The sequence below is a fragment of the Lepisosteus oculatus genome, chromosome 2, assembly GCF_040954835.1.
Source record: "Lepisosteus oculatus isolate fLepOcu1 chromosome 2, fLepOcu1.hap2, whole genome shotgun sequence".
Classification (NCBI taxonomy): Eukaryota; Metazoa; Chordata; class Actinopteri; order Semionotiformes; family Lepisosteidae; genus Lepisosteus; species Lepisosteus oculatus.
Genome location: NC_090697.1, coordinates 8,352,726 through 8,377,620, shown reverse-complemented (window position 1 = coordinate 8,377,620; position 24,895 = coordinate 8,352,726). Strand labels below are relative to the sequence as shown.

General features: G+C 44.4%; 1 protein-coding gene across 1 annotated transcript; it reads left to right on the top strand.

The window, feature by feature from the left end:
- The first annotated feature begins 1,303 nt into the window (after positions 1-1,303).
- LOC107078071 (uncharacterized) lies at positions 1,304-23,775 on the top strand. Its single transcript, XM_069196518.1, has 23 exons — positions 1,304-1,562; positions 2,564-2,638; positions 3,108-3,231; positions 3,888-3,990; positions 4,950-5,072; positions 5,226-5,342; positions 6,919-7,079; positions 7,459-7,605; positions 8,061-8,163; positions 8,581-8,706; positions 8,887-9,069; positions 9,555-9,790; positions 9,955-11,052; positions 12,970-13,081; positions 13,669-13,776; positions 14,630-16,420; positions 16,726-16,848; positions 17,894-18,022; positions 18,163-18,358; positions 18,461-18,585; positions 19,543-19,736; positions 20,944-21,077; positions 21,845-23,775. The coding sequence occupies exons 1-23, from the start codon at positions 1,544-1,546 to the stop codon at positions 22,075-22,077; spliced, it is 5,760 nt and encodes a 1,919-aa protein (XP_069052619.1). The 5' UTR covers positions 1,304-1,543; the 3' UTR covers positions 22,078-23,775.
- The last annotated feature ends 1,120 nt before the right edge of the window (positions 23,776-24,895 follow it).

The following is a 24,895-nucleotide window of genomic DNA, read 5'->3' as shown; positions in this document are numbered from 1 at the left end:
AATTTTGTCACGTGTCTTTTCCCAGCTTGCGTTGTAAGGTGTATGACACATTACTTACAGAGATTGGTGGAAAGATACACCAGCAGTACTTGAAGAAGTTTGAGAAGAGTAAAGAAGCTGTCGTAAAAGCCTGGTCGCAGGTAAAAAGTTCACATTCAAACTGGACTAAACTACTCAAGGCTTTTCATTTTGGAATGAGGTGCATTTTGTCAGGTGGTACTGTAGGTTATGGTCAATCAGTGTAATTAGAAAACTCTTGAGATTTTTGGCCTTCTTGCACCCAGTCCTATAGTTCTCAAATTTTTTAGTGCATTTGTATCTGATTATACTATACATAAATGCACCCTAAAATGCTATTAAACATACACCTTGACTGGTATAATAAAATAAGCCTCTTTGTGTGTTTTTTAAAAAATAGGATAGGTTTTTGTGATATATATATATCTATACACAAGAACATTACTGTCCTCGGAGATAATCCTCATCCAGAAAAGTTGTGACATTCAAACCTGAGACCCAGTATTTTAACCGTCAGCAGTTCCGTTCAGTTCACTTCTTCAAAAACATCGTTAATATGCGTTGGTCCCGGCACAAGTACAGTGAAACATGAGGTATGACAAAACTGTGCAGAATATTTTATTTACTTTTTATCATCAATCGGTAATCCATGCTTGGAAACAAAATATTTTTCCGCCCAGTGCTGGGAACTCCACGGCTCTCTATGTCAACAGAGGCCATTTGCACTAACAGACAATGTATGTACAGTATACCTCAACAGATTTTTACTGAGGCAAATGTGCCTTTACTTTAACGACTCCCTGACCGTGCAGTTCATTACATTTGCAAATCAGTGCCTTGTAGCATTCATTTCTTGTAAAGCGTAATTTACGTCTCTGTTGCAGTTTGTGTTTGGTTTTTATTAGAATAGCAGTAAAAAGGAACTTTCTCCGCAGTCTTTGAGGTGACATTTATAGTACAACGCAGTAATCATCTTTGTGGTAGTGGTTAAGGATGCAAACATCGCTTCGCCAGCTAGGTGATCTTCACTTCACAACTGATTAACCTTTTCAAGACCAGTCCGTTTTGAACTGCGAACGGTGTGGGTTCTGCTCAGATATTAAGCGAGCAGGCGCGTAAAACAAATGAATGACGGTATTAACACATACCTGCCACGAATAACAAAAAAACATACAAGAGTTTCTTTCCCTCTCTTGCGCTTCGTGAAGTACTACGCCCCCCTTGACACCGCTTTGGTCAGTCCTGGGCCCCTGCTAAGTTATAAATTGGATCTCCCCACGGGCTGTAGGTAATCCTTCAGCTGCCTGATCCTCACCGGACTGCGCGCAATATGGCGGAAACTCGAGGGCGACGCATCCTAATTATCTTCCCTTAGGGTTGCTTTGAAAACCATTTTATTTCCAAAACCTGCACGTCGGAGAGGACGAGCCGATAGTTTCTTCGTCCGTGTTCAATATAGAGGGATCGTGTAGCCTCAAACTATGGAAACCGGGTTACCTTGTGCGTGTATTGGAGAATTCACACAATGAGTAGCAACGCAACAGGTAGGGAACTTCTGTACTGGTACAGTCTAGTTACTGGTAACTCTGTATTGCCCGATTAAAACGCCTAATTTTTTTAAACATGAAAAAACTCCGCACAGGCGTTACAATACTTGCAGATCACACGTTTCTCATCTGCTGTTCAATTCAGTTTCTCTTTACCAGCTGCTGCTGCTGCATTATAATAAATGGCCATTTGTATCATGTTCTCGGGAATTGTCTTTCCCAAAGTTGATCATTTTCTTTAATGAAATGGCTATGATGTCTCACAAGAAATTACTTGTTTAGTAGTTATCAGTTACAGTAGTAGCTTAGTCTAATGGAGTCCAAACACTTCCAAGCTTTTCTTTTAAAACGTCAACAGTCCAGCATCGTACTAGATTATTTTAAAGTTTAAACGTCGATTGTCCTGTTATAGCTTATGTGTGAACTTTAAGGTTTAAGTCGCCCATGTACAGAAACCGAATATATCTCCATGGAAGATATTAAAAAGCGGTTTCCAAATGGTGCTAGAGGTGTTCTGTGCTCCACAATTGCTTATGAAATACGTTGACCATTAGGTCTAGCTAACAATTCGGTCCTGGGGTGGAAGTTCATGTGTAAAACCGTATAATAGTGTTACGATAAGGGTCATCATATACTGTACACTTAGATTGACTGTGAATTAGACAGACTTGTGACTTAACATTGAGACATTTACTTCACTTTGAACAATTTTGTTCACAGTCTGGGTGCAGCGTACTTTTTAAACCCCTCTCGTATTTCTGATCATGAGCTGAAAAGTTAACCGTCTAGACGCATTTGTAGTGAAACGTGTCGTTTTGGTTTGGGGGTTTAGCCAAATTGAAATGCAGTCTTTTCATTGTATTCATTGACAAGGACACCTATTTCAGCTAACTTCACGAGGAAGTGGAATAGCTGGAATTCCTGCTTGGAGCTAAAACAGCAAACAGTAAAAAAGGAGGTTGGCGCTGCTTCATAAATTTCTCCTTTTCCCCGCACAGGAATCCAGGGATCTTCTCCCTGTTTGCAACTGCCTGCAGATCAGGTTTTAAACTCGGGAGCGGTCATATTTCACGGTAAAAACGTCAAAAAATAAATTTTCTATATCAGTTACATTAAAAAGAAAACTCTTCTCTGCCTGGCTCCAGTGAAACCTGGTGTTGGGGAATGAATCAGACCGCAACCCCATCTTGGTAGGGTTCTGAGAGAATTGTTTAGAGCAAGGGGACGTTTAGGTGTTTGTATACACGTTACTGCAGTCGTAGTCTCGTTTTATTTTCTGTTCATGTTTCTGCTGCAGAATCACCTGTAAAACAGGCATCAGACAATACAAATGGGAAACTGAGGAAGTAGTGTACTTTTAAAACCCCAAACAGGGAGGCACTCTTTTACACAGGGTTGTGGGAGTGTTTTGTGGTGCAAGAGGCACAGCATTGTCCTCAGAGCTGACAAATGGTTACTAGGAACTAAATGAGCACAATGGCGCAAATGTTTTGATGGCGCTGGTTTTCTTGTGCATTAAGATCTTTCCTTTTTTTTTTCCAGGTGGCTTTGATCAACAAGGATGCCCACTTGTTGTATTTCCTGCCGAAGAGCAGAGCAAATTAACTACTGATCTCGCGAAAGAAGACGTTGTCAGTTTCATAAGATATTTCCTGTATCTGCATAAGTAAGCAGCATGAATGCTTTTCAGTCTTCACTCTGCCTTTGGAACAGGGAATATCACGCTGAGACCTCTGTTCCCTGAGCACCACTGATTTTGTTCGCCTCTGATTTTTACCTGCTAGCTCTAATTTGAAGTCAGACCTGGTTTGTTGGTCGTAGTTGCTAATTGAAAGGAATCTGACCCTCAGCGACTGGTGTCCTCCTTCCTCTAGTTTTCTAGAAAATGTCTGAAAATGGTTGCTTAAAATGCGAGCTTGTACCATGTGTTCTCCCTGTGTTTTCTGTGTGGGTTTTCTCTGTGTGCTCTGGTTTCCTCCCACAGTTCAAAAACATACTGATAGCCTAGTTGGCTTCTGGGAAAATTGGCCCTGTGTGTGTGCTTTGTGATGAACTGGTGTCCTGCCCAGGGCGTACCCTGCCTTGCGCCCATTTCTTTGCTGGGATGCAGCTGCCCTGCGATCCTGAATTGGCAGAAGTGTTTAGAAAGGGGACGGATGGGTTGCGCAGAATGCAGTTGGAGGGGTTAGGCTCGGTTGTGGCAATATCTGCCTCGTTTTTACATTGTGTAGGGAAATAGCTGCCTCCAAAGTGTTGCTGATCACTTGTTGTGCAGTTGTGCAGACAGAATGAATGAGTACTGTAAATGTTTTTGTTTTCCAGTAAATACCAGGAGAAGGAAAGTTTGATTTCGGTGGTGCTCGATCTCCGTCAAGCTACGCTAACGGCAGCAAAGTCTATTGGGGAAGCCCTCTTGCTGCTTGAGGTAAACATCGTTGTTTAATTGCACTTAAACTATGCCAGCAGCCATATCACCCTGCAACTCACAACTGGCAATCCACTGAATCTAAGCAGGTGTGAGCCTGGTCAGTACCTGGATGGGAGACCTCCTGGGAAAAACTAAGGTTGCTGCTGGAAGAGGTGTTAGTGGGGCCAGCGGGGGGCGCTCACCCTGTGGTCCATGTGGGTCCTAATGCCCCAGTATAGTGACGGGGACACTATATTGTAAACAGGCGCCGTCCTTCGGATGAGACGTAAAACCGAGGTCCTGACTCTCTGTGGTCATTAAAAATCCCAGGGCGCTTCTCGAAAAGAGTAGGGGTGTAACCCCGGTGTCCTGGCCAAATTTCCAATTGGCCCTTACTAATCATGGCCTCCTAATAATCCCCCTCTATGAATTGGCTACATTACTCTGCTCTCCTCCCCACTGATAGCTGGTGTGTGGTGAGCGTTCTGGCGCACTATGGCTGCCGTCGCATCATCCAGGTGGATGCTGCACATTGGTGGTGGTGGAGGGGAGTCCCCATTACCTGTAAAGCGCTTTGAGTGGAGTGTCCAGAAAAGCGCTATATAAGTGTAAGCAATTATTATTATTATTATTATTATTATTATTATTATTATTATTATTATTATTATTATTATTATTAAACTCGCAGGTGACCATATGCTTAACCAAGGCTGTCTGGCTTTGAGTTAGGGAAACAGTGCATCTGCTCGCTTTTGTCTTTTATATTCAGCTTTCACATTTTGAGCTTTCTAAGCTTTTACTAGGCTAATAAGTGGAACAAACTTCTCTTGGGCATAATTTTTCAAATTTCAGTAACTTAAGGTCTATACTTTCTCATTTTTGAGAATTATTATTGTAAATTGAAGAAAACTGCCAAAAGTTGTTTTTTTAGTGGTTACAGAATACTAACATTTCTTTTCATCACGTTTCTTTTAAAGCAATGTAAGAGGACCATTAAGACAATATATGTAATCCAGTCCAAAAAGAAGGATGTACATAAACATCTTTTAAAAGTGTTAGGCCTGAGTCCCTCCAAGAAATACAACTCAGCTCCCTATAAGGTAAGATGCCTATTTGAATATAGAGCATGAGTTCTGCAGTGTCTGATGTGTAATTTTAAGTTTTTGAAAGTTTCTTCCACAATGGAGTTTAGTACTAAATACATTTAATTACGTCCATGAATGAATGTCAAGTGTTTTTGTTTCTTGCAACAGTGTGTTCTCCTGAAAGAGGTCTGTGAGCTGTATAATTACATTGACCGCAGCCAGTTAACTGCTGCTCTTGGTGGTTACCTGGTTTATTGCCACAGAAGTTGGGTGCAGTTCATCAAGGTAGGATTTATTTAACTACTGAATTTCTAAGATAGTGTATGACTTCAGTGTAGTCGCATTGCTGCTCTGGATGTTTTTGTGTAGTCGTGAATTTCATTTCAGCTTACCTGTTTTCGCATTTGAATTCAAAGAAGTGAGTGGTCTTTTTGTCCTTGCAAATATTTGTGCATTTTATGTCTAATGTCTAGTTCCTGAGAATTAGTCTGTCCTGCACTTAGTTTTATTTGAATGAACTGCTTGTTTTTGGTTAGAAAAAAATTGATTAGTGGTAACTGTTAATCAATTTGGGATGGTCCTATGGCTTGGTACAGCTTAAAAGTAGTAAAAGGTAGTTCTTGAAATTACAGCAGTTTCATACATTTAAGACGTAAGCAGTTGTTTCATAAAACTGAGTGTAAATAGTGGTACCATCAAACGAGCAGGTTCCACTTTCAATTGAAGTTGTATTGTGTTTTTTAGACTACTTCCAAATTAGTTGAACTATTCCAGTTAAAATGACTTCCAAAGACTATTAAGGAAGCGTAAAGAGGAAAGAAAACATTTGTAGTCATGAGCAGTATTCCAATTCTGTTTTTTATGGGCATTTTGTGAATGGAGTTGTTGAAAGTTAGGGATTCGTTTGGGAAGCCGATGTTATGACAAACGGAAGGAACGAGTCAAAGGACTTGTACTTTGTAGTCCGAAGGCCCCTTATTCCATTCAAGTCTCTCCTAACCTTTATGAAGCCGTTACTTACATTTAGTTCTTTTGCATGTTCCTCCAATGTTATGAGGCTTCTGGTGTTCTTTACAGATCACAGGATTTTCTGTGCGCTGTGGCTTTAAAGCGTCATCTCATGACTTCCCCAGCTGTGGGGAATGTTCCATTTGTAGCTCCATTCATGAATTGATGCAATGCTGTTCCAGCCTTTTGTCTGTTACCAAGGAGAAGCCTGCGTAGCACTGAAAGGAATTCATCTGACCTCATTAACAACTGAAAAGGCGGTTCTGTTCATTTGGTTTCATCATATTCAGTAATGCTCTGAGGTGCACTTAAAAAGCATCATTGCTAGGGTTTCAAATTGTACACATTTTACCGAGATGTGACTCAGTGTTCAGGTGACCATTTTTGGTTATTGAAGGTGCAGGGATTTTACAGCAGTGGAATAGAGGAAATCCTTTTCTCTGTGGGTTTGGACAGAAACAGGTTTACACTTGGATTCTGCTTGTTGCCAAGATGAGTAAATTCTGACGTTCACCAAAATGGCTTCGTGTTCATTTCAAAGGTCTTGGTAATGTTTTGCTATGGATATAAGCTGTGTCATAGTTGTGTAAGGCAAGTTAGGAAAGAATATATGGTTGACTACATGCACTGAAAATGGTTCAGTATAACTGTTTTTGTTCAATTCTTATTGAATTTGAACTTTATTGCCATATGTAACCGGTACATGTACTGGTACAATGGAATTCTTACAGAAAGTCTCAATTGTTAAAACGAGTGTAAAAACAAAGTGCAGACAGTGCATCAAGACAATATGGCAAAGTTTACTTTAAAAAAAAAGAGTTGAATTATACGTTTTTTTTTCCTCCCACTGTAGGAAATCGACGCTTTTGTCAAGGAGTTTTTTTCAGTTGTGCATAGGCTGCCATCCTATATAGCTGCCATCCAGGAGTTATCTCAGCAGGAAGTTCCTCGTGGGTTCGAGGAGCTCCTATTGTACTGCTCCAGAAACGAGGCCCGGTTTCAGGCACTGAGGAGGTGAGCAGGTCCCTGAAGGAGAACCTGTGCATTTTTTATATGAATGAGGAAGGGTCGTTGCACAAACCTTTCATGGGTGTTGTAAGCACGGGTTTTTTTCAGAGCCCTCTGTACTGTACTTTCACTCGGAAGGGTAAGATTTCACAGCTCCTGTTACAATCTTTTAATGCTTGTTTTTACAAGAACAATTTGGCGTTTGTCAATTCTACTATTTAGCTGCTGAATGGTTTGCATTTGTTGGATTTAAAATAGTTTAATACTGCTCAATCGGCCATGTTTGTTTGTTTTGACTAATGACGTGCCTTGGCAAATGTAAGTGGTGGAGTTCAGATCAGGAGCCGCACCGAAGGGGTTTTTCTTTCTTCCCTGTGAACGCCAGGGATCTCGGCCTCGATGAGTTACTGCAGCACTGCAAGCAGATAGTGGACAAACTGCGGTTTCCAGAGAATGAGCCCTGCTACCAGGCCATGGCCGGGACCGCCCTGTTCACCCAGACCGCCTACGAGATGCTGGAGAACTATAGCAGGTGCAGCTGCCGGTTTGGTGCCTTCGTCTTGTCTGGAAGCCTGGCAACCAGTGTCTCGCTTACAAAGAGCCTTGTTTTGTGAGATTTTAAAACCTACAACTAGCTTTAACATTTAATGAGTATTGTGTGCTTTTAATTTTTCTTCAGCGGTAATCGGTTGAGTGTAAGGGTGACGAAGGGTGGATTTGGTTACGGTTCTTCCAATTTAACATGCGGTGAGTTGTACCACAGTATGTACGGTACATTGCAGATTCATTTTCCTCTGCACCCAAGTGAAGTTGGTTCGCTCTGGGGGGCAAGAGCTTGTTTGCAATGTGTCAGTCGGGGGAGGGGGGAATTTAGAGGAGTGGATGGGAGGCTTCAACAGCCACAGAGCCAGGCCACATTCCACACTGGACTCCTGCTTGTGCTCCTTTAGGGAAGCGGGTTTATCTTTATGCTCGCTGTCTTTATAGGATAACGGCTGCGGTGGAGAAGGTGGAGTTACTGTGGCAGCAGGCTCTGTCCAAGGCCCAGCTTCAGCTGGCGAGACTTCAGCGCAAGAGTGAAGCCCTGCAGGTACAGCCCGGCCTTTTCCTGTGGGGTCAAAACGTCTTGGCGCCAGTGTGGTTTTCCCAAAACTTAAACCAGGATTGTTTTTACTCCTCTTTTTAAGTATTACATTTAAGCTGCTTTATTCAATTAAATTCAATGTATTTTTATATAGCGCCTTTCACAACAGGGTTGCCCAAAGGCACTTAAGCTGTGTGACAATACACAACGTTACAAGACAGAAAGGCCAGGTGACAACGGAGGAGAGGAACCAAAAACTCCTCAGTAAGGAGGAAAAAAAAACCCTCTAGCGGTCCAAGGTCAACTGGCTGCCCAACCCCTCTGGGCATGCTAACATCATACAATTTACTATTTGCAGTGACGGTACACTGAGAATTAGGTTTGTTTCATTGTCCAAATGTTTCTTCCCCCCTTCTCAAACAGATCACGGAACAAATTCGGAAAGAAATGGAGAATCTGCAGTCCTACAGGGTTGAGGTAGCTAAAGATGCTACCAAAGCAGAGATTTTCAAGTCTGAGTTTGAGGCCATAATCTATAATCCTGGTTTGGTAAGTGACTCCCCTACCACACACACACTTGTCTCAACACCTTTTTGTCCTCAGTCACTTGGCTTAAATGAATTTCATTGTTATGGCTTGGTCTTGAACCCAGGAGTGTGCAACTCCGCTGCTGTGGCTCAGAGGCGTGCTGCGGGACTTGGCTACATCACAGACGCTCTCTGTTCGCAGGCCCTGCTTCAGCGTGCCGATGTGCTGCAGACACTCATTGAAACCACAGTGCTCAGGGAAGGACAGAGCCAAGAGGGCTGGGCTGAAGAGTTGTACAGGGTGAAAGAAAGCTTCCGTGCTGCTGTTGAACTACCCCGACAGACCCTCAGAGCAGTGTCTGACTTTCACTACTATTTTAATAAAGTACGTGTCTCGACTTAAGCCTCACTTTGGGTTTTCTGTTTTATCTGCCATGAAAACATCCTCTTTTGAAACGTTACAGGCCATTTACTTGTGTTAACCTTGTGTTTAAGTGTGCACACTGGATCAGCCGTTGTAAGAAGGCGAGGGTCATTGACTGCTGGTTCAGACCCTTACTTTCCCCAGACATATCAATTTCTGTACTGTGACTTGTGGAAGGAAGTATTTTGCTGCCATTGAAGTCTGTTTGTGCATATGATGTATAAAATCAGTTGAATGGTGGTTTAAAATGACTTAATAAAAGTAAAGAATGATAGCTCAGCATTATGAATATTTTATTAGCAACACGTAAATATTTTCGTGTTAAGTCACCTCATTGCTGCTGAGGATCAGGACTGCCAGCTTTTTGTATTGAAGGGCCTGTTTAAGACGAGGCGTGCTGTGATGTGTATATTTCAGCGTTCATCTTTTCTGTCCTCCCCCAACAGGCCAAGAGGTGGCACAGCGCAGTCCTGTCTCAGAATTTCTTTCACGAGCCCTTGTGGAGCGGAGCCGGAGCCGGAGCCCGAGCCCGAGCCAGCATGGCGGCGTGGGAACGGGAGGTGGGCGATTTCCTGAGGCGCAACCCCGCGCCGGAGATGGAGGAGCTGGTTCAGCTGGCGCACCTGTGCGACGCCATTCCCGATGTCCTCCCGCGGCAGTCGGGAAAGCAGATCGCTCAGCGGTGAGACTTCTTTCTTCCTTCCGTCTTGCAGTTCCCCCTTCGCAATTGGGGATTTTAGATGAAATTCCAAAATGCTACATAGAAAAATATCCATTGTGCTTTCACATCAAGCTCAAGTGTCTGGATTCCTTATAAATTCGTACCCTTTTTAACTCTCCTCCTAGATGCATGCTTCTGCGGAAACTGCTGACCTCCCCAGGAGCCATCGCTGTGCATGACCTACAGCTGGCCCTTCAGTGGCAGCTGCAGTTTCTGAAGAGCACTGAAGTATTGCCCCCTCAGTGCGGTGAAAAGGCGGGCGCTGAGGGTTTTGAAGGACTGGACAAGAAAATCCCCACCGCAGAGAACACCTGTGGTTCCTTCGAGGCCTGTGGGGACACCGGATCGACCGATGTGCACTCTGGGGGAAACGTCCCCACCAAAGCCATTTCTCAGAGTGATATCAGCTTGGACAAGTGGGAGCCAGGAAAGGGACTCTTAAGGCAAAATTTCCCGAGCACCGCCACAGGCACCTTGGCTGTGTCTGGGAAGCCACCTTCGCTGTGCTCTTTTGACTCGGGGTTTGATGGAGCTGGAAGCTGCCATCTTGACGGTGCTGTGAGGGAGAGCTGGGAAGTGCCCCACAGGCCCCAGGGGGTCAGAGAATTCTCTAGATCGGCTGCGAGCCAGCCCCACGTTCGTGAAGACCTTTTGAGCGTTTCCGACTCGGAGGACTGCAAGGGGGAGGACGACGGCGGCGGGAGGAGATCGCTGGCCAGAATCCAGATCGTTCCAAGGGTTCTGGTTGACTCTCTGAATTTTGAAGTCAAGGTGAAGCGATCTGCCAGCCGGCCTAAAAACCCGTGGCTGAGCCTTCCCCTTGAGGACCTGGAGAATTCTTATACTGTGACCATCACGCCAAAAAGGCCAGAGGAGGCAGACCAAAACGAGTCTCCTGGTCCTCCTGCATCGCGGATATCCGAGGCGCTGGAGGCTTGTGGGAAATTGAAAGACCAGCTAACTCAAACCGAGAGTCCTGTCTGCGATGTGCCCTCTGGAGGAGAAGGGGCTTTCACGGAGTGTGGAATTCAGATGGAGGAAAAAGCCGGAGTCCTTCAGGGCCTCCTGCCTAGCTCCTCTTCACTGAGCCCGATTTGCTGTGCTCTCTCAAGTACCCTGAATGACAGCCTGGACCAACTGAACTTATCTGCCGACAGAACTCTGCTCTGGGACACCTATGACCTTCACACCACCACACCCAAAGCAGACGGCCATCATCAGAGGTGTGGCTTTTAAAACCAATCACTGGCCCTTGGCTGCAGTCTTTCCAAAGTGTAAAGTCTTAGACTGCTAAATTTCTACTGACATTTCATACCAGGCTTGTGCAAAGTGACATTTAGTGGTATTTGGTTGCTTTCCCATCTTCTTTGTAATGGTGTTTAAATAGTTACAGTAATGGCTATGCCAGTATAGATAGTGTAGTATAGGACGATTGGAGGGCTGTTATTTAACTAACACTGATTAATAATAATTTTAATAATTGCTTACACTTATATAGTGCTTTTCTGGACACTCCATTCAAAGCGCTTTACAGGTAATGGGGACTCCCCTTCACCACCAACCAATGTGCAGCCCCACCTGGATGATGCAACGGCAGCCATAGTGCACCAGAACACTCACCACACATCAGATGTCAGTGGGGAGGAGAGCAGAGTAATGTAGCCAGTTCATAGAGGGGGATTATTAGGAGGCCATGATTGATAAGGGCCAATGGGATATTTGGCCAGGACGCCGGGGTTACACCCCTACTTTTTTCAAGAAGCACCCTGGGATTTTTAATGACCACAGAGAGTCAGGACCTCGGTTTTACGGCTCATCCGAAGGACGGTGCCTTTTTACAGTATAGTGTCCCCGTCATTATACTGGGGCATTAGGACCCACATGGACCACAGGGTGAGCGCCCCCTGCTGGCCCCACTAACACCTCTTCCAGCAGCAACCTTAGTGTTTCCCAGGAGGTCTCCCATCCAGGTACTGACCAGGCTCACACCTGCTTAGCTTCAGTGGGTTGCCAGTTGTGAGTTGCAGGGTGATATGGCTGCTGGAGATTACATCTTCATTGAGGCATAATGGGATTTAAGGTGTCCTTAGGAAGGGGCCTTCATATCTGGTTCAACCAAACAATTTGGACACGAGTTTGTTTTGGAACCCAAGTATCCTGTGTTCTGGCCTCTGTGGTATATTTGTTTTGCATCACGGTGCATTCCAGGTGAAATGCGTAGGATTTACTGATAGGGAGTGATGCTATATTAAGACGGAGCCCTCGTCCAGATCTCCCTCAAAGTCAGGTAGTGTGAAATTTCACGAGTTTCACAAGCAACAGAAGCCCAACTATCGGGCTAATTAAAGATAATTCTTTCAATTTTTTACAAATGTTGTTCCACACTTCTGATGGCTAGTACAGAGGAACCTGTAAACTCCTTTTACATCTGTGGCTTAAAAAACAAAACCCAAACATAACCTAGTCAAATGAAAGGTCACATTCAAATGAGTAATTTTCTGAAGATCCGGAAGTGCCTTTGTAAAGGTAAGAGGCACAGAAATGTTGGTCAGTCCTGATATTTTAGTTCTGGATGAACGTCTCGGGTAGAAAATACTTGTGCCTGCATATTGATTCTGCTCCAGCCCCCCCCCCCACCTTGCCCCCAGTGTCTGTGTGATACAATACTCAGTGCTTGTGCTGAAATGGCTCCTTACGTACAGCAGTGGCTGTTCTGAGTGTTTGTTTTGCTGTTGAATTGGTCTTGGGCAGTATGACCATTGTCAGCACCTTTCACACTTTGGTTCACTTGGGGGGGGATGCCATCGTCTACCTCAACTGTGTAAATGTAATTGTCTGCTGGTGTGTGTTGCTGTCTTGAAGGTTCCCCAAAGTAAACCTGAAACTGCTATTTAATTTTGGGGGGTTGGGAAAGCAGCATTTGAGTTCAATGTGCTGATGGATCTTCATAAGTTCTGAAAGTCCCCCAGGGAAGAGGTTTGTTCTACAGCGTCCCATACCACACGGCAAAGAACAGAAGAGCATTAGATAGAGCAGATGAATGCTGCTCACTCTGTGAATTGATAAAATCCGGTTTCCGATTGGGAATGGCTTTGGCTAAAGTAGTAAATCCTGGAGTTACTTATGTGGAATCTCCTTAGGTGGTGGAATCCCGTGGCTGATGAGCACTCCTTCAGCGACTGGGACCTGAAAGAGCAGGAGAGCCTCAGGGAGGTGGAGAAAACCCTCCACCGGGCAGCTGGCATTCTGGAGGCTAGTGTATTTAGCTCTGTTTAAGCAGCAGTGTGAAAACAGGAGGATGGGGTGTGAGCACAATGCGTTTTGAAATGATCCTTAAGAGATGTGCAGTAAATTCTTATCTCCAACTCGATACAGCTTTCTTTCGTATACAGATACTGTACATGTAAGGCAAAACTTAAAATGGTGTGCTTAAATTTCAGTTTAAATGTGTAAAATGTTTTTTTTAATTATGTTTAGTTTTGCAGTTTGAGAAGCTTATAAAAACCCCTGGAATAATGTCCTTAATTCTTAAATCTCCATGAAATAGCACGTTGGAATAACATCCAAGATATCAGAGGAAAAGATGCTATTTTCCATTAAAGTGACCCAAGATAATCTTTTTAGTAGAAGCCAGCCAATAGCTTAGTACTGGTGAAGCTTGTTTTGCTTCCTTGAAGGCATGTCAGTGTTATTTAACCATTGCGAGGATATTAGCAGATGTTACAGCAGTATGCTCTTGAATATACAGTAGGTATCTGGTGAGCAGTGTGTGAGGTGTTACAGTAGACAGGCACGTTGTGGGTAATGGTTTTTACCCTTGTAATGTGTGCCAACACTAGGAAGAAGAGAGCGTGCTGAAGCAAGAGGAGATGCTGGATCTCTTGGTGAAGACGGAGAGCTGCAGCAAGCAGTGGGCATTGTGGGGCAGTGAAGACCGGCTAAACGTGGTAGGGTTTATAGTTCGCACTGCTCTTCTGAAGTGTGGTGTAAGCTCCGCATACCCTAGGTTACTTTTCTAATAGATGCATAAGTGTTTTGTCATTAGTCAGTTCTGATTTAATGACTCCCCCATGTGTGTTTGAGGGAGAAATCATTAGGACGTTGGGTCAAAGACGTTTCACATTGGACTGCAAGTGTGTAAGAACTAGAGAGACCACTGCTGACTCGTAAAACAATAACTGCTTTCTGAAGACGCACGGGCTATCCGCATGTTAGGCAAGGCCTTTCCCTAGGTATTGTGATTTTAAAGTTAACCATAGGATGCTTTCAACCTATTTACTGACGCGTTCCTTTTAGTCCAGTTCATGCTGCTTCCATGTTCTGTTGTGGTTTAAAAGAGGTGTGGAGTGGCCAGCCCTGGCCCTTCAGAGCCACAGTCCAGCAGGCTTCACGGATCACCCTTAAGATGAAGTGTTCTAAGCCCTTGGAACAATCTGGTTTGACCTCTTAAGTGGCGATCGTTTGAGGTGCAAAAATACCACCTCCCTTTTGCTCTCAAGGACCATGGTTGGTCCTTGCTGAGCTAGTTTAGTATTAAATTGATCAAAGCTTGCATGTTCCTGGCCTTTACATGTTGACTGTAGCTCTGTAGGTCAAGGATTGGTCATCTGCAGTGTCATGCCTTCAATATGCATAGCGAGAACTCTCAGTACAGGTATAGTTTGCTGGAGAGGTTTTTGCTTTGGCCAGCATGTATTAGATACCAGTGAGAGGCTGGACACGTTTGGTCTGAGAACATCTCGTGCTTTGTCTCATGGGATGTGAATTGTCAGTGTGACAGCTGCTTTACTTCTTTCCCAGACACCGATGACCTCCACTGAGCTGGCAGAAGCAGGCGTTCTTGGCATGGAGGGCTGCCCCCTGCCTGTCACCACCGACCCCGAGTTTCTGCACAGCCCACCTGGCACTACCATCCAGAGGAATGGTGCAGCGGATCTCAGCCCAAAGAACAGTACAGAAGCCAGTATGGGCTTGGCGGGGAGTCGAGGACTGTCCAGCCGCTCCAGTAGTTCTGGTTTGCTCGAAGAGCTTAAAGGCCTGCACATCATTGACGAGCAGATTTTTGAAGAGAACCTCAAACTAATTGAGCTGAGGCGCTCCGAGGAAGAGGAGCTGTGGAATGAAAGGCACTGCTCCCAGGAAGGTTCACGCAGGCCAAGGCCGGAGAGGGATACATTCTTGGTAGAACTGGAAAAGGAGAAACGCGAGGTGGAAGAGATGGAGAAGAGTCTCGACAGTGAGAGAGCTCGGAAATCCAAACCGAAGCACAGATCAGGTCGGGGCTCCAAGCCTGCCTGCAGCAGTTCGCAGTGGTCGAAACCCCCAGAAGATAAAACACTTCAGAATCAAGTTCTTGTTGCATCATGCTGTAAGGACAAGGACAAGCCCCATGACATTGTACATACTGACTCTCGTCACCCAGAGGACAGTGCTGACACTGCCTGTCGCATCACAGAGAAGACTTTAACGCATAGCGACCAAAATCACACTGATAAACCAGATAAATCTAATGATAAACCAGTGAAGCTGAGCTGCATAACAAATTCAGAGACCTCTTTTAATTATGTCAGTGAAGCTAGTGTTAGCAGACATGCTCATGGAGAGATGCTCCAAGGACAAGCACTTTCCTCAAGCTCTGTTTCGCATAGTGCAGTCAGTCCTGAAAGTTTGAAGAGAAAACTCATGGCTGATGCGACGTGTAAACCAGCTTGTAATTCAGCTGAGATCTCAGTTGTCAAATTGTCTGACAGCTTTAGAAATGAGACATTCAATACTTTAGATGACTGCACAAGAGAGGGCGAGATTGAGAACAGTGGTTTAAGCACACCGGGAACTGACAGCCTGATTTATCTCAGTGTTGAGAGAAGAAGCAGTCTTGTAAAAGAGGATAAGAGTACAGATGCAGTTTTTGTACCACCTGTAGGAAGTGATGGATTTGACCCTGGTGGCATCATCAATAAGACTCCAGTACCAAAACCAAGACGAGTGTCTCTACAACCGAAAGCTGAACAAAGCCTGCCGAACATATACTTAGAGGATCACAGTGGTGAGACTGATCAGGTTTCCCTGGTTGCTGATGGAGATAATGATGTATCTGCTGAGGCAGCAAAGGCTCAAACACGCAAGGAACCTCCAAAACCAAGGGAAAGGAGGACCGTTAAGCAGCTTGAAAAGCCTGATGTTGGTTCACTTGGAAGAAAACCCAGCGGTGATCAAGCAACTGCAACAGAAGGAAGCCCAGCTTCAGAGGTCACTCCTCGAGATGTGGGACTGGGAAATATGAAGGCCTCTTCCACAAAAACAGCATCTAGACCTGCTCCTTTGGAGGCCGAATTAGATTCTGATGCTGCTCTCAACTGTGATGTAAAATGTCCTTCTACAGCGCTGAGCGGGGAGAAGTGTTTATATCTTGAATCTAATGACATCGACGGAGGAACCTTATCTCCGATGAATGCTTCGGCTGAAGCAAGGGAGCCCGGAGACCAGCGCAGCCCAGAACTTGAATGTTTGACACACTACAGTGCTACTGCAGTTTCCTCTGCTTGCCGGCTCCCTTTCAATGAACAGCATTTTGAGCTAACTACAGTAGAGGTAAATGCCAGTTAAGTCTATAAATGACATTCCTGGGCCTCTGCTTCTAATAGTTATACAAGTTTTAAATACATTTTCCTTAGTGGAAAACCTCAGATTTTGTACAGTTGATCGATTTCGCTAGTGGCGTGTATACTGGGGCCTCTTGCTGTGATCCAACTTTTCAGAAACCAAACTGATAACTGAAAAGAAGCACATTGCGGACTTTCCTTATTTTTTTGGGGGGGGGTTGTAAATTTCACAGTTGATGAAAACAAGTGCTCTAGTATACCTTGTATAATGCAGGTTCTTGCTTAAATTCATAGGTTGATGACTTTAAGACCCCCATCGTATTAGATACTGGTTCAAGCCTCATGAAAGCCGGCTTTGCTGACCAAGATTTGCCGACTACCATATTCCCCACAGTCATTGGGTGGCCTAAATACGAGGTAAGAGATTTTCTGTTTGGGTGATTGTTGTACAAGGAATATCAGTTTGTCACTCAGCACTATGCATACTTGTTTAAACTGAACTTTGACACATTTATTGTAGAAATAGGACTTCCCCATGCATAGAAAATGTCTTATCCTTCGGTAGGATAGACCTATTAAGCCACAAGCCAGCTGGTTACCCCAGACTGACTTTCCTAGTAATTACCATTCAAGTTCAGATTATTCAGGTCTTTACGCAGTAAAGAGGCAGATTGAACTACAGTTTCTAGGGCTTAATGAGACATTTTGTGCATGTCTGATGAATTAATTGAAGGGAGAAATGGCTCTCTTGTTAGAGGTAATGAGTAATGAGATTGGCCTTTGGCAGTGGCTTGGTTGCAGTGTCTGGCTAACAGTGAAGTCTTTCCAGTTCAGTTGCCCATTTAAAATTCTTTGTGGGAAAGAGGATTAGCTCCACAGGACTGGCAGGCACAGCATGGGCGAACTGTGATTGACTGCCAGCAGCCATATCACTCTCCAACTCACAACTGGCAGCCCACTGAAGATCAGCAGGTGTGAGCCTGATCAGTACCTGGATGGGAGACCTCCTGGGAAACACTAAGGTTGCTGCTGGAAGAGGTGTTAGTGGGGCCAGCAGGGGGCGCTCACCCTGCGGTCCATGTGGGTCCTAATGCCCCCAGTATAGTGACGGGGAAACTATACTGTAAACAGGCGCCATTCTTCGGATGAAACGTAAAACCAATGTCCTGACTCTCTGTGGTCATTAAAAATCCCAGAGTAGGGGTGTAACCCCGGCATCCTGGCCAAATTTCCCATTGGCCTCCTAATAATCCCCATCTATGAGCTGGCTTTATTTCTCTGTTCTCCTCCACACTGATAGCTGGTGTGTGGTGAGTGTTCTGGCGCACTATGGCATCATCCAGGTGGGGCTGCACACTGGTGGTGGAGGAGGGGATCCCCATTACCTGTAAAACGCTTTGAGTGGAGTGTCCAGAAAAGTGCTATATAAGTGTAAGCAATTATATATTTTTTCCCTTCTAAGGAGGTAATGAATGGGAAGTTTGAACGGGAGTCTTACATTGGACATGAAGCGCAGCACATGAGAGGAGTTCTGACTCTAAAATATCCAATGAAACATGGAATAATACAGAACTGGGACGAAGTAGAAAAGGTAACTATGACTTTCTACTTATTGCTTGGCTGCAGCACAATTGAATTGCAGTCCAGACTTCCACAGGTTCACATTCCAGTGATTGGCATCTGATTAGGAGTTCACCCGCAGTGCGGTTCTGATGAACTGTTTCATGGCAGATCTGGCACCACACCTTCCATCACCAGCTGCATGTCGATCCCGAGGAGCATCCTGTGCTGCTGTCCGAGGCGGCTCTGAATCCCCGCGAGAACAGGCAGCGAATGGTAGAAATCATGTTTGAGGCGTTCGGCGTGCCCTGCACCTACGTGGCTATGCAAGCAGTGCTCGCCCTTTATGCGTCGGGAAGAACCACAGGTATGATGGCGCTGGCCACGGCGGTATCCCTGCAGGTCGCACCTTGAGCGCTTGGGGCGGTTCTGAATGGAGGTTTTCTCTTATTGTCCCCTCCTCCACAAGGTGTGGTGTTGGACTCTGGGAACGGAGTTAGCCACAGTGTGCCCATCTTCGAGGGATACAGTCTGCCTCACGCAGTGCAGCGCTTCACTCTGGCTGGGCAGGACGTCACCCTGCATCTGACGAAGGTGCGAGAGAAACCGTTTCTAAAGAGATGATTAAGACTTCCGTCCCGTGTGCATCAAACAAGAGTTGGAAATGAGTTCTGTAGGAATGAGATCGCGTGCAATCATTGAGGTATGGTTTTATTCCTTGCAAATGGATTCTCATCAGATTTGAATCTCGTGAGTAATTGGTACCTTTAGGGTTGAGAGAGTGCCTCAAACATGGCAGTAAAACAGTTAGTTTGAGGCATTACTACTAGTTTAGGTAATTCAGCTCATAAATACTTACTTTTTTAATTTTATTGTTAAATATTTGGGGATTTAGCATTTTCTCCGTTTTGATCATCTGACATGTATGAAACCATCACAGGTTTTTCAGGTATTTCAAGCATTAAAGTTTCTCTTTTGAGAAAACGCATGGATGTGGGGTTTTACCATGTAATAAAGGCAAGGGTGTGAAAATGATCAGCTCAGAGTGCTACAGACTTGTCAAATCTGCTGTCACGTTTTTAAACTTGGACAGAGAAATCCAGCGGTGTAGAAGATGTGGTTTTGTTTTGCTGTATAAGCCGCAGCTGAGCTAACGATGTGGAAAAGGCCGCAGAAGCTATTAACTCCCCAAAACCACCTGCCGATTCATGCCTTTGTAACTTCACAGTGAAGGCCTTGGCTCTCTGTGGTCATTACAAATCCCAGGGTGCTTCTTGAAAAGAATAGGAATGTTAACCCTGGTGTCCTGGCCAAATTTCCTGCTGTAGTTTACCAGTCATGGCCTCCTAATAATCCCCATCTCTGAACTGGCTTCATCACTCTGTTCTCCTCCGCACTGAGAGCTGGTGTGTGGTGAGCGGGCTGGTGTGTCATTCAGGTGGGGCTGCACACATTGGTGGGCATCCCCATTACCCGTCAAGTCCTTTGATTGGAGTGCCCAGAAAGGCGCTACGCAGGTCTAAGGAATGATACGGTCTTGTGCCCCTACAGCTGCTGCAGGAGAGAGGGTTCGCCTTCCGCACCACGGCGGAGCTCGAGATTGTGCGGGAGATCAAGGAGAGGTGCTGCTGTGTGGCTCGGGACTACGAGGCCGAGCTGAACGGAGCGAGGAGGGCCGCCGGCGTGGACATGTCGTACACACTGCCCGACGGGCGGGTCATCAGTTTAGGCACAGAGAGGTTCAGGTAAGTGTGCTCTCCGGTAACACGCTGGCTCTCTCCTGAGCCCTTTATAATAGGCTTGTCTTCAGACCCTTGGCACTGTGGCACGGTTTCCTGCTCGTAGGCTGTGGGAGGGGGAAAGCACAGCTTAAATGGCTGGTGGCTGGGTACATCTCAAGTCAGTTTCAACTTGGAGGGATGAAATTCTGCAGTTTTGAGCCTGTGTACAGTAAAGATTCCATAGTCAGGACATGGGATGTTAGTGTGCATTCGGAGCAAGCCGCAGCTTTAGATAATGAATCATTTCATGTGAAAGGTCCTAAAAATGACACCACCTTGGTTGAAAACTGGTGTTGTCATCCGAATGACAAAGTCCAAGTGTCTGTGTAGTAGGAGTACTGTATCTCTTTTTATATGCATATGGAAGAAGGGCTTGGAGCCACTGAACTAAAAAATAAGTAGCTAAAGATGGTCTTTTATACCGCAAAAACAAACAAGTTACTACAACATTCTGAACGAATGATCAGACAACACATGCCAATCTTGTTATTAATCATATCTAAGTTGCAGACTAGACAAAAGTTAGTTCCTTTCATATGTTCTGGGCACACAGCCAGCTTACAGTACCTCATAGATGCCCTTTAATCCTACTGACCAAGGACGGGCAGCATCTTTGTATATTTGGGTGCAAAGCCAACTACAAGCCACTAGACTGCATAGTTTGCAAAAATACAAAAATGATATTCTCACCTCCCAGATGTCTCCCTTATCTCTTCTGGCTACACATTGGATATACATTCATACAGTATATCCAAAAACCAGCAGCTTGCAACCACTTCAAGATCAAACTGAACCAGTCTTATGGAGCTGCAGGTCAAAGCTTTGTAGGGTTTAAGTTTTATTATTATTGAATGAGTATAAGCAGAAGTGTTATATGACTTATAAGCAATTTTCAAGGAAAAAAGGCTATCCAGACAAGTTTATCTGCTTGTAATTCAGGTGTTGATTAACACTGGTGGAATGAGGACCTCGTGGAATTTCTTTAGAAAAGTGCAGCTGTATTCTGACTACAGTCCTCTGACAACATGATGCAAGCCTCAAACCACAAAGCCTGGACTGGTTCCCAGCCTGGAGCTGCCACCTGTTTGAAAGATCAGGCTGAAACATTGCTGCTTATGTGGCTGCAGGTCAGAACTTTGTCGGGTCTAATAGTTTTTTTTTCTTTTAACAGAGCCCCTGAAATTCTTTTCAGACCAGGACTGATTGGAAGAGACCACTATGGAATGCACGAGGCCATCTTCCGTTCCATTCTGCGCTGCGACATCGACCTCCGGAAAAGCTTTGTGGGAAATATTATTCTGTCAGGTAATTCGCTTTCTTTGTTGCAACGGGCTCCGGCCTTTCATCAGGCATGTGCAACATTAGATGGCTGAGCGACATAGCTTAGCCCGCCTGAACGCTACGCAGGCTGGCATGTTAAAAGCGGGTCTTATAAGGGTATATGAGATTCCAGCAGCAGCCTTAGTTTTTCCAGGAGGTCTCCCGTCCGGGGTACTGGCCAGGCTCACACCTGCTGAGCTTCAGTGGGCTGGCAGTTGGGAGTTGCAGGGTGCTACAGCTTTTGTGTGAAAAGTAAGGTAGATGCAGTAAAGAAATTGTGCACCTACAAGAGGTGCTTTTAGTCATTAAATGAACCCAAATTCCTTATGGAGCCAGAGTCATGGATGCTTATATATTATATAGCCGGGTACCTGCTGGCGCAGAAGGCTGATGCATGTGACCCAGGTGAGAGCTGTGCTTCAGTGGTATGTCATTCAAAAGTGCAGAGTGGCTCACTGGCACTTGCAGCGTGTTTGGGGATCATTTGCAATAAAAATAAAATAAAATAGTGGGTTAACTTGTAAAAATAGTTTCATTTTTTCCATCTCACTTTCTCATAAAACAGATTTTTTTAAAATAAACACTTTTTTAAAAGGCCAGAAACAGCTAAATGAGTTGAATGTGTTTTCCAGTAGGGTCCAGTAATGACTGGTGCTTTCCGCTGAGTTTTTTTTATTTTCCCCTCGCTCGTGCGCGGTGCCTCGAGGTGACTAACAGCCGTGCGCGTGTGTGTGTGTGTGCTCTGGTTGAAGGCGGGAACACGCTCCTGGCCGGCCTGGCACCGCGGCTGCGGGAGGAGATTGGCGCCATGGCGCCCGCGGAGCTGTGGGACAGCGTGCGGGTGGTGAGCCCCGAGGACAGGGACTGCGCGGTGTGGCGCGGGGGCGCCGCCCTGGCCAGCCTCCCCTCCTTCTCCACGGCGTGGATCACCCAGGCCGAGTACGAGGAGTTCGGCCCCCAGGTCGTCTTCAGGAAGTGTTTCTGAGCCTCACCCAAGTGGGCCTCTCATCTTCTTCAAGTGCAATTTTGTATTATACAGAGATTTTAATAGTGCCATATTTTTCTTATTTTAAATGTCCTACCGAAAAGTGTTCAGGGATTTGCTTGTTCTGCTGGTAGAGCAGGTTTTGTCCTGTTTATCGGGTTTTAACTTTGCAAAAATGTTCCATGTGATTTTTTTGGTGAACAAGCTCAAAGTGGTGGAAGGTTCTTTGACAAGGGCTATAAACTAGAGGGGTTCAGCACCCGTTTAACAAGTTATTTAAACATGCTGCTAATTATTTTAAGAAGATTAATTGCAATAAAATGGAAGGTGCACTTGATACTGTGAAAAGGCTTGTTCATTGAAACTGTCTAGTTACTTGATAGATTCGTTGAGAGCTAATTTTGCCACCAGCATCACAGGCTAGTTTCTCTTGGACTAGACAGGACATAAGCAATGTTACTGTTATTTTGAAGAAGGCTGTTTTTAAGTCTTTGCAGTTAAACCAAGTACAAATAAAGCTTGAACTTGGCATGAAAAGCTGATCTCTGAAACTCCTGGTATGTCTGGTCATTGCCCCAGTAGTTTTAATTACAGTGGTTTAATCTTTAAACATAACCTTAGTCTGAACAGACTGGGCCCAAATGAATAAATGTAATGGGGGAATGGATCTGATGCCTTTATTAACGTCACTGTTTTTTTTCATTTCTATATGTTAAATATCTGTTGTCCACTTATGTGTTAAGGACGTAAGACTGTCTTTTAGTGCACCAAGCCATTTGGAAATGTTATTTTTCTCTTAATTCATTTTTAAATGTTTTTTTGTGTTGTCTTCTCAATGTTTACTTGCTGCTTGAAAGACAGATGGGTCCTTAGCTAATTCTGGGCAAGTGATCCGACACACAGGACAGGAATGTACATTTTCCTTTAATGCTAACAACTTTATCATTTGTATTGCAGGAAATGGCATTTATTAAATTGCCTTATGGTAAGGTATTTCCTATTGAAAAAGGATCTGCCTAGGCATCGTTAGTAATTGAATCTAAACATCTTCCCTAAACGGCTTAAGTAGTGCTTTATGGTCATTCTCCACGGAATTAAGATTTTTGTATGCAATTTGGACAAGTAGATTTCGGTCTTTGACATTTTCTGGTTTTTAAAGCACTTTGAGTTTATACTTTCTTCAGCCTAAATGCACCATTTTCTTATTGAGGTACAGTTGACCACCGATGTTCAGATTGAGGATGTTTTACTACCTGAATCTTTGAATGTTGACCAAATGGTTGTGAAAGGTGACCAGACATTAGCACTGTTCAGACCTGTCCTTAGAATCTGAGGTCTATGCTGTTGAGGTTTTAAACCAGGCACAAAAGGAAAAATGTTACATAAATGCTTTAATTTAGAATGGCTATCATGACTTCTTAATATTATATTGTTTCCCATAATTTAGAAAAAGTAAAGTAACACTTAAGGGCATCTATAGCTAAAGTGTATCCGTAAGCTTTTCCAAAAATATATTTCCTTGGCAATGGGTAAACGTCTGTGGTAGCCTTAAATTGATTCATCCAGGAGTCCAGATTTTTAAAATATCAATGCATTTCCTCAGGTTACCAGACCTCCACTATCGTTTGTACAAAACAAATATACTGTGCGAATGTATAATATCTGTATTTTTATAATAAATATTTATTTTCTTCAGAATTTTCTTCAGAAGGATCTATCATTACCCAGTAGAGTATAGCAATCTTTAAGCACTGATTGGTGCACATAAATGTATCCTATTTTATATAATACTATTGCACTCATGGTGCTTTTCTGGACACTCCACTCAAATAACTTTACAGATAATGGGGCCTCCCCTCCATCACCACCAATGTGCAGGCCCACCTGGATGGTGCGACAGCAGGCAGTGCTCCAGTGCACTCCCCACACACCAGCTCTCAGTGGGGAGGAGAACCGTGATGAAGCCAATTCACAGATGGGGATTATTAGGAGGCCATTATCAGTAAAGGCAAATGGGAAATTTGGCTGGGACAGCAGGGTATCACCCTACTCTTTTTTTTGAGAAAAACTGGGATTTTTAATGAGTCAAGACCTCAGTTTTATGTCTCGTCTGAAGGATAATGCTTTTATTTTTTACACTGGAGTGTCCCCATCTCTGCTGGGGCATTAGGACCTACACAGACTGCTGGGTGAGCACCCCCTACTGGTCCCACTAACACCTCTTCCAGAGGCAAACTTAGCTTTCCCAGGAGATCTCCCATCCAGGTACTGACCAGGCTCACACAAGCTGCGCTTCAGTGGGGTGCCAGTTGTGTTCAGGGTGCTACAGCTTTTGTGTGAAAGTATGGTAGATGTAGTAAAGAAATTGTGCACCTACAAGAGGTGTTTTTAGTCATTAAAATGAACCCAGATTCCTTATGGAGCCCGAGTCATGGTTGCTTATATATTATATAGCCGGGTACCTGCTGGTGCAGAAGACTGATGCATGTGACCCAGGTGAGAGCTGTGCTTCAGTGGTATGTCATTCAAAAGTGCAAAGTGGCTCACATGGCACTTGAAGAGTGGGGATCATTTGGAATAAAAGAAATCTGCAAATAGTGAATTAAATTCTGTAAATAGTTCTATTTTTTCACTTTCTCATAAAATTGATTTAAAAAAAAACACTTAGCAAGAATAACGGGAACAAAGGCAGAGACAGCTAAATGCGTTTAATGTATTTTCCAGTAGGGTAAAGTAATGATTGGCACATTACGCTTGTTTTTTTTTTTTTTATTGCAATTTAAAACGTAGTACAAAAATAGTACATCTCTGTAATCTT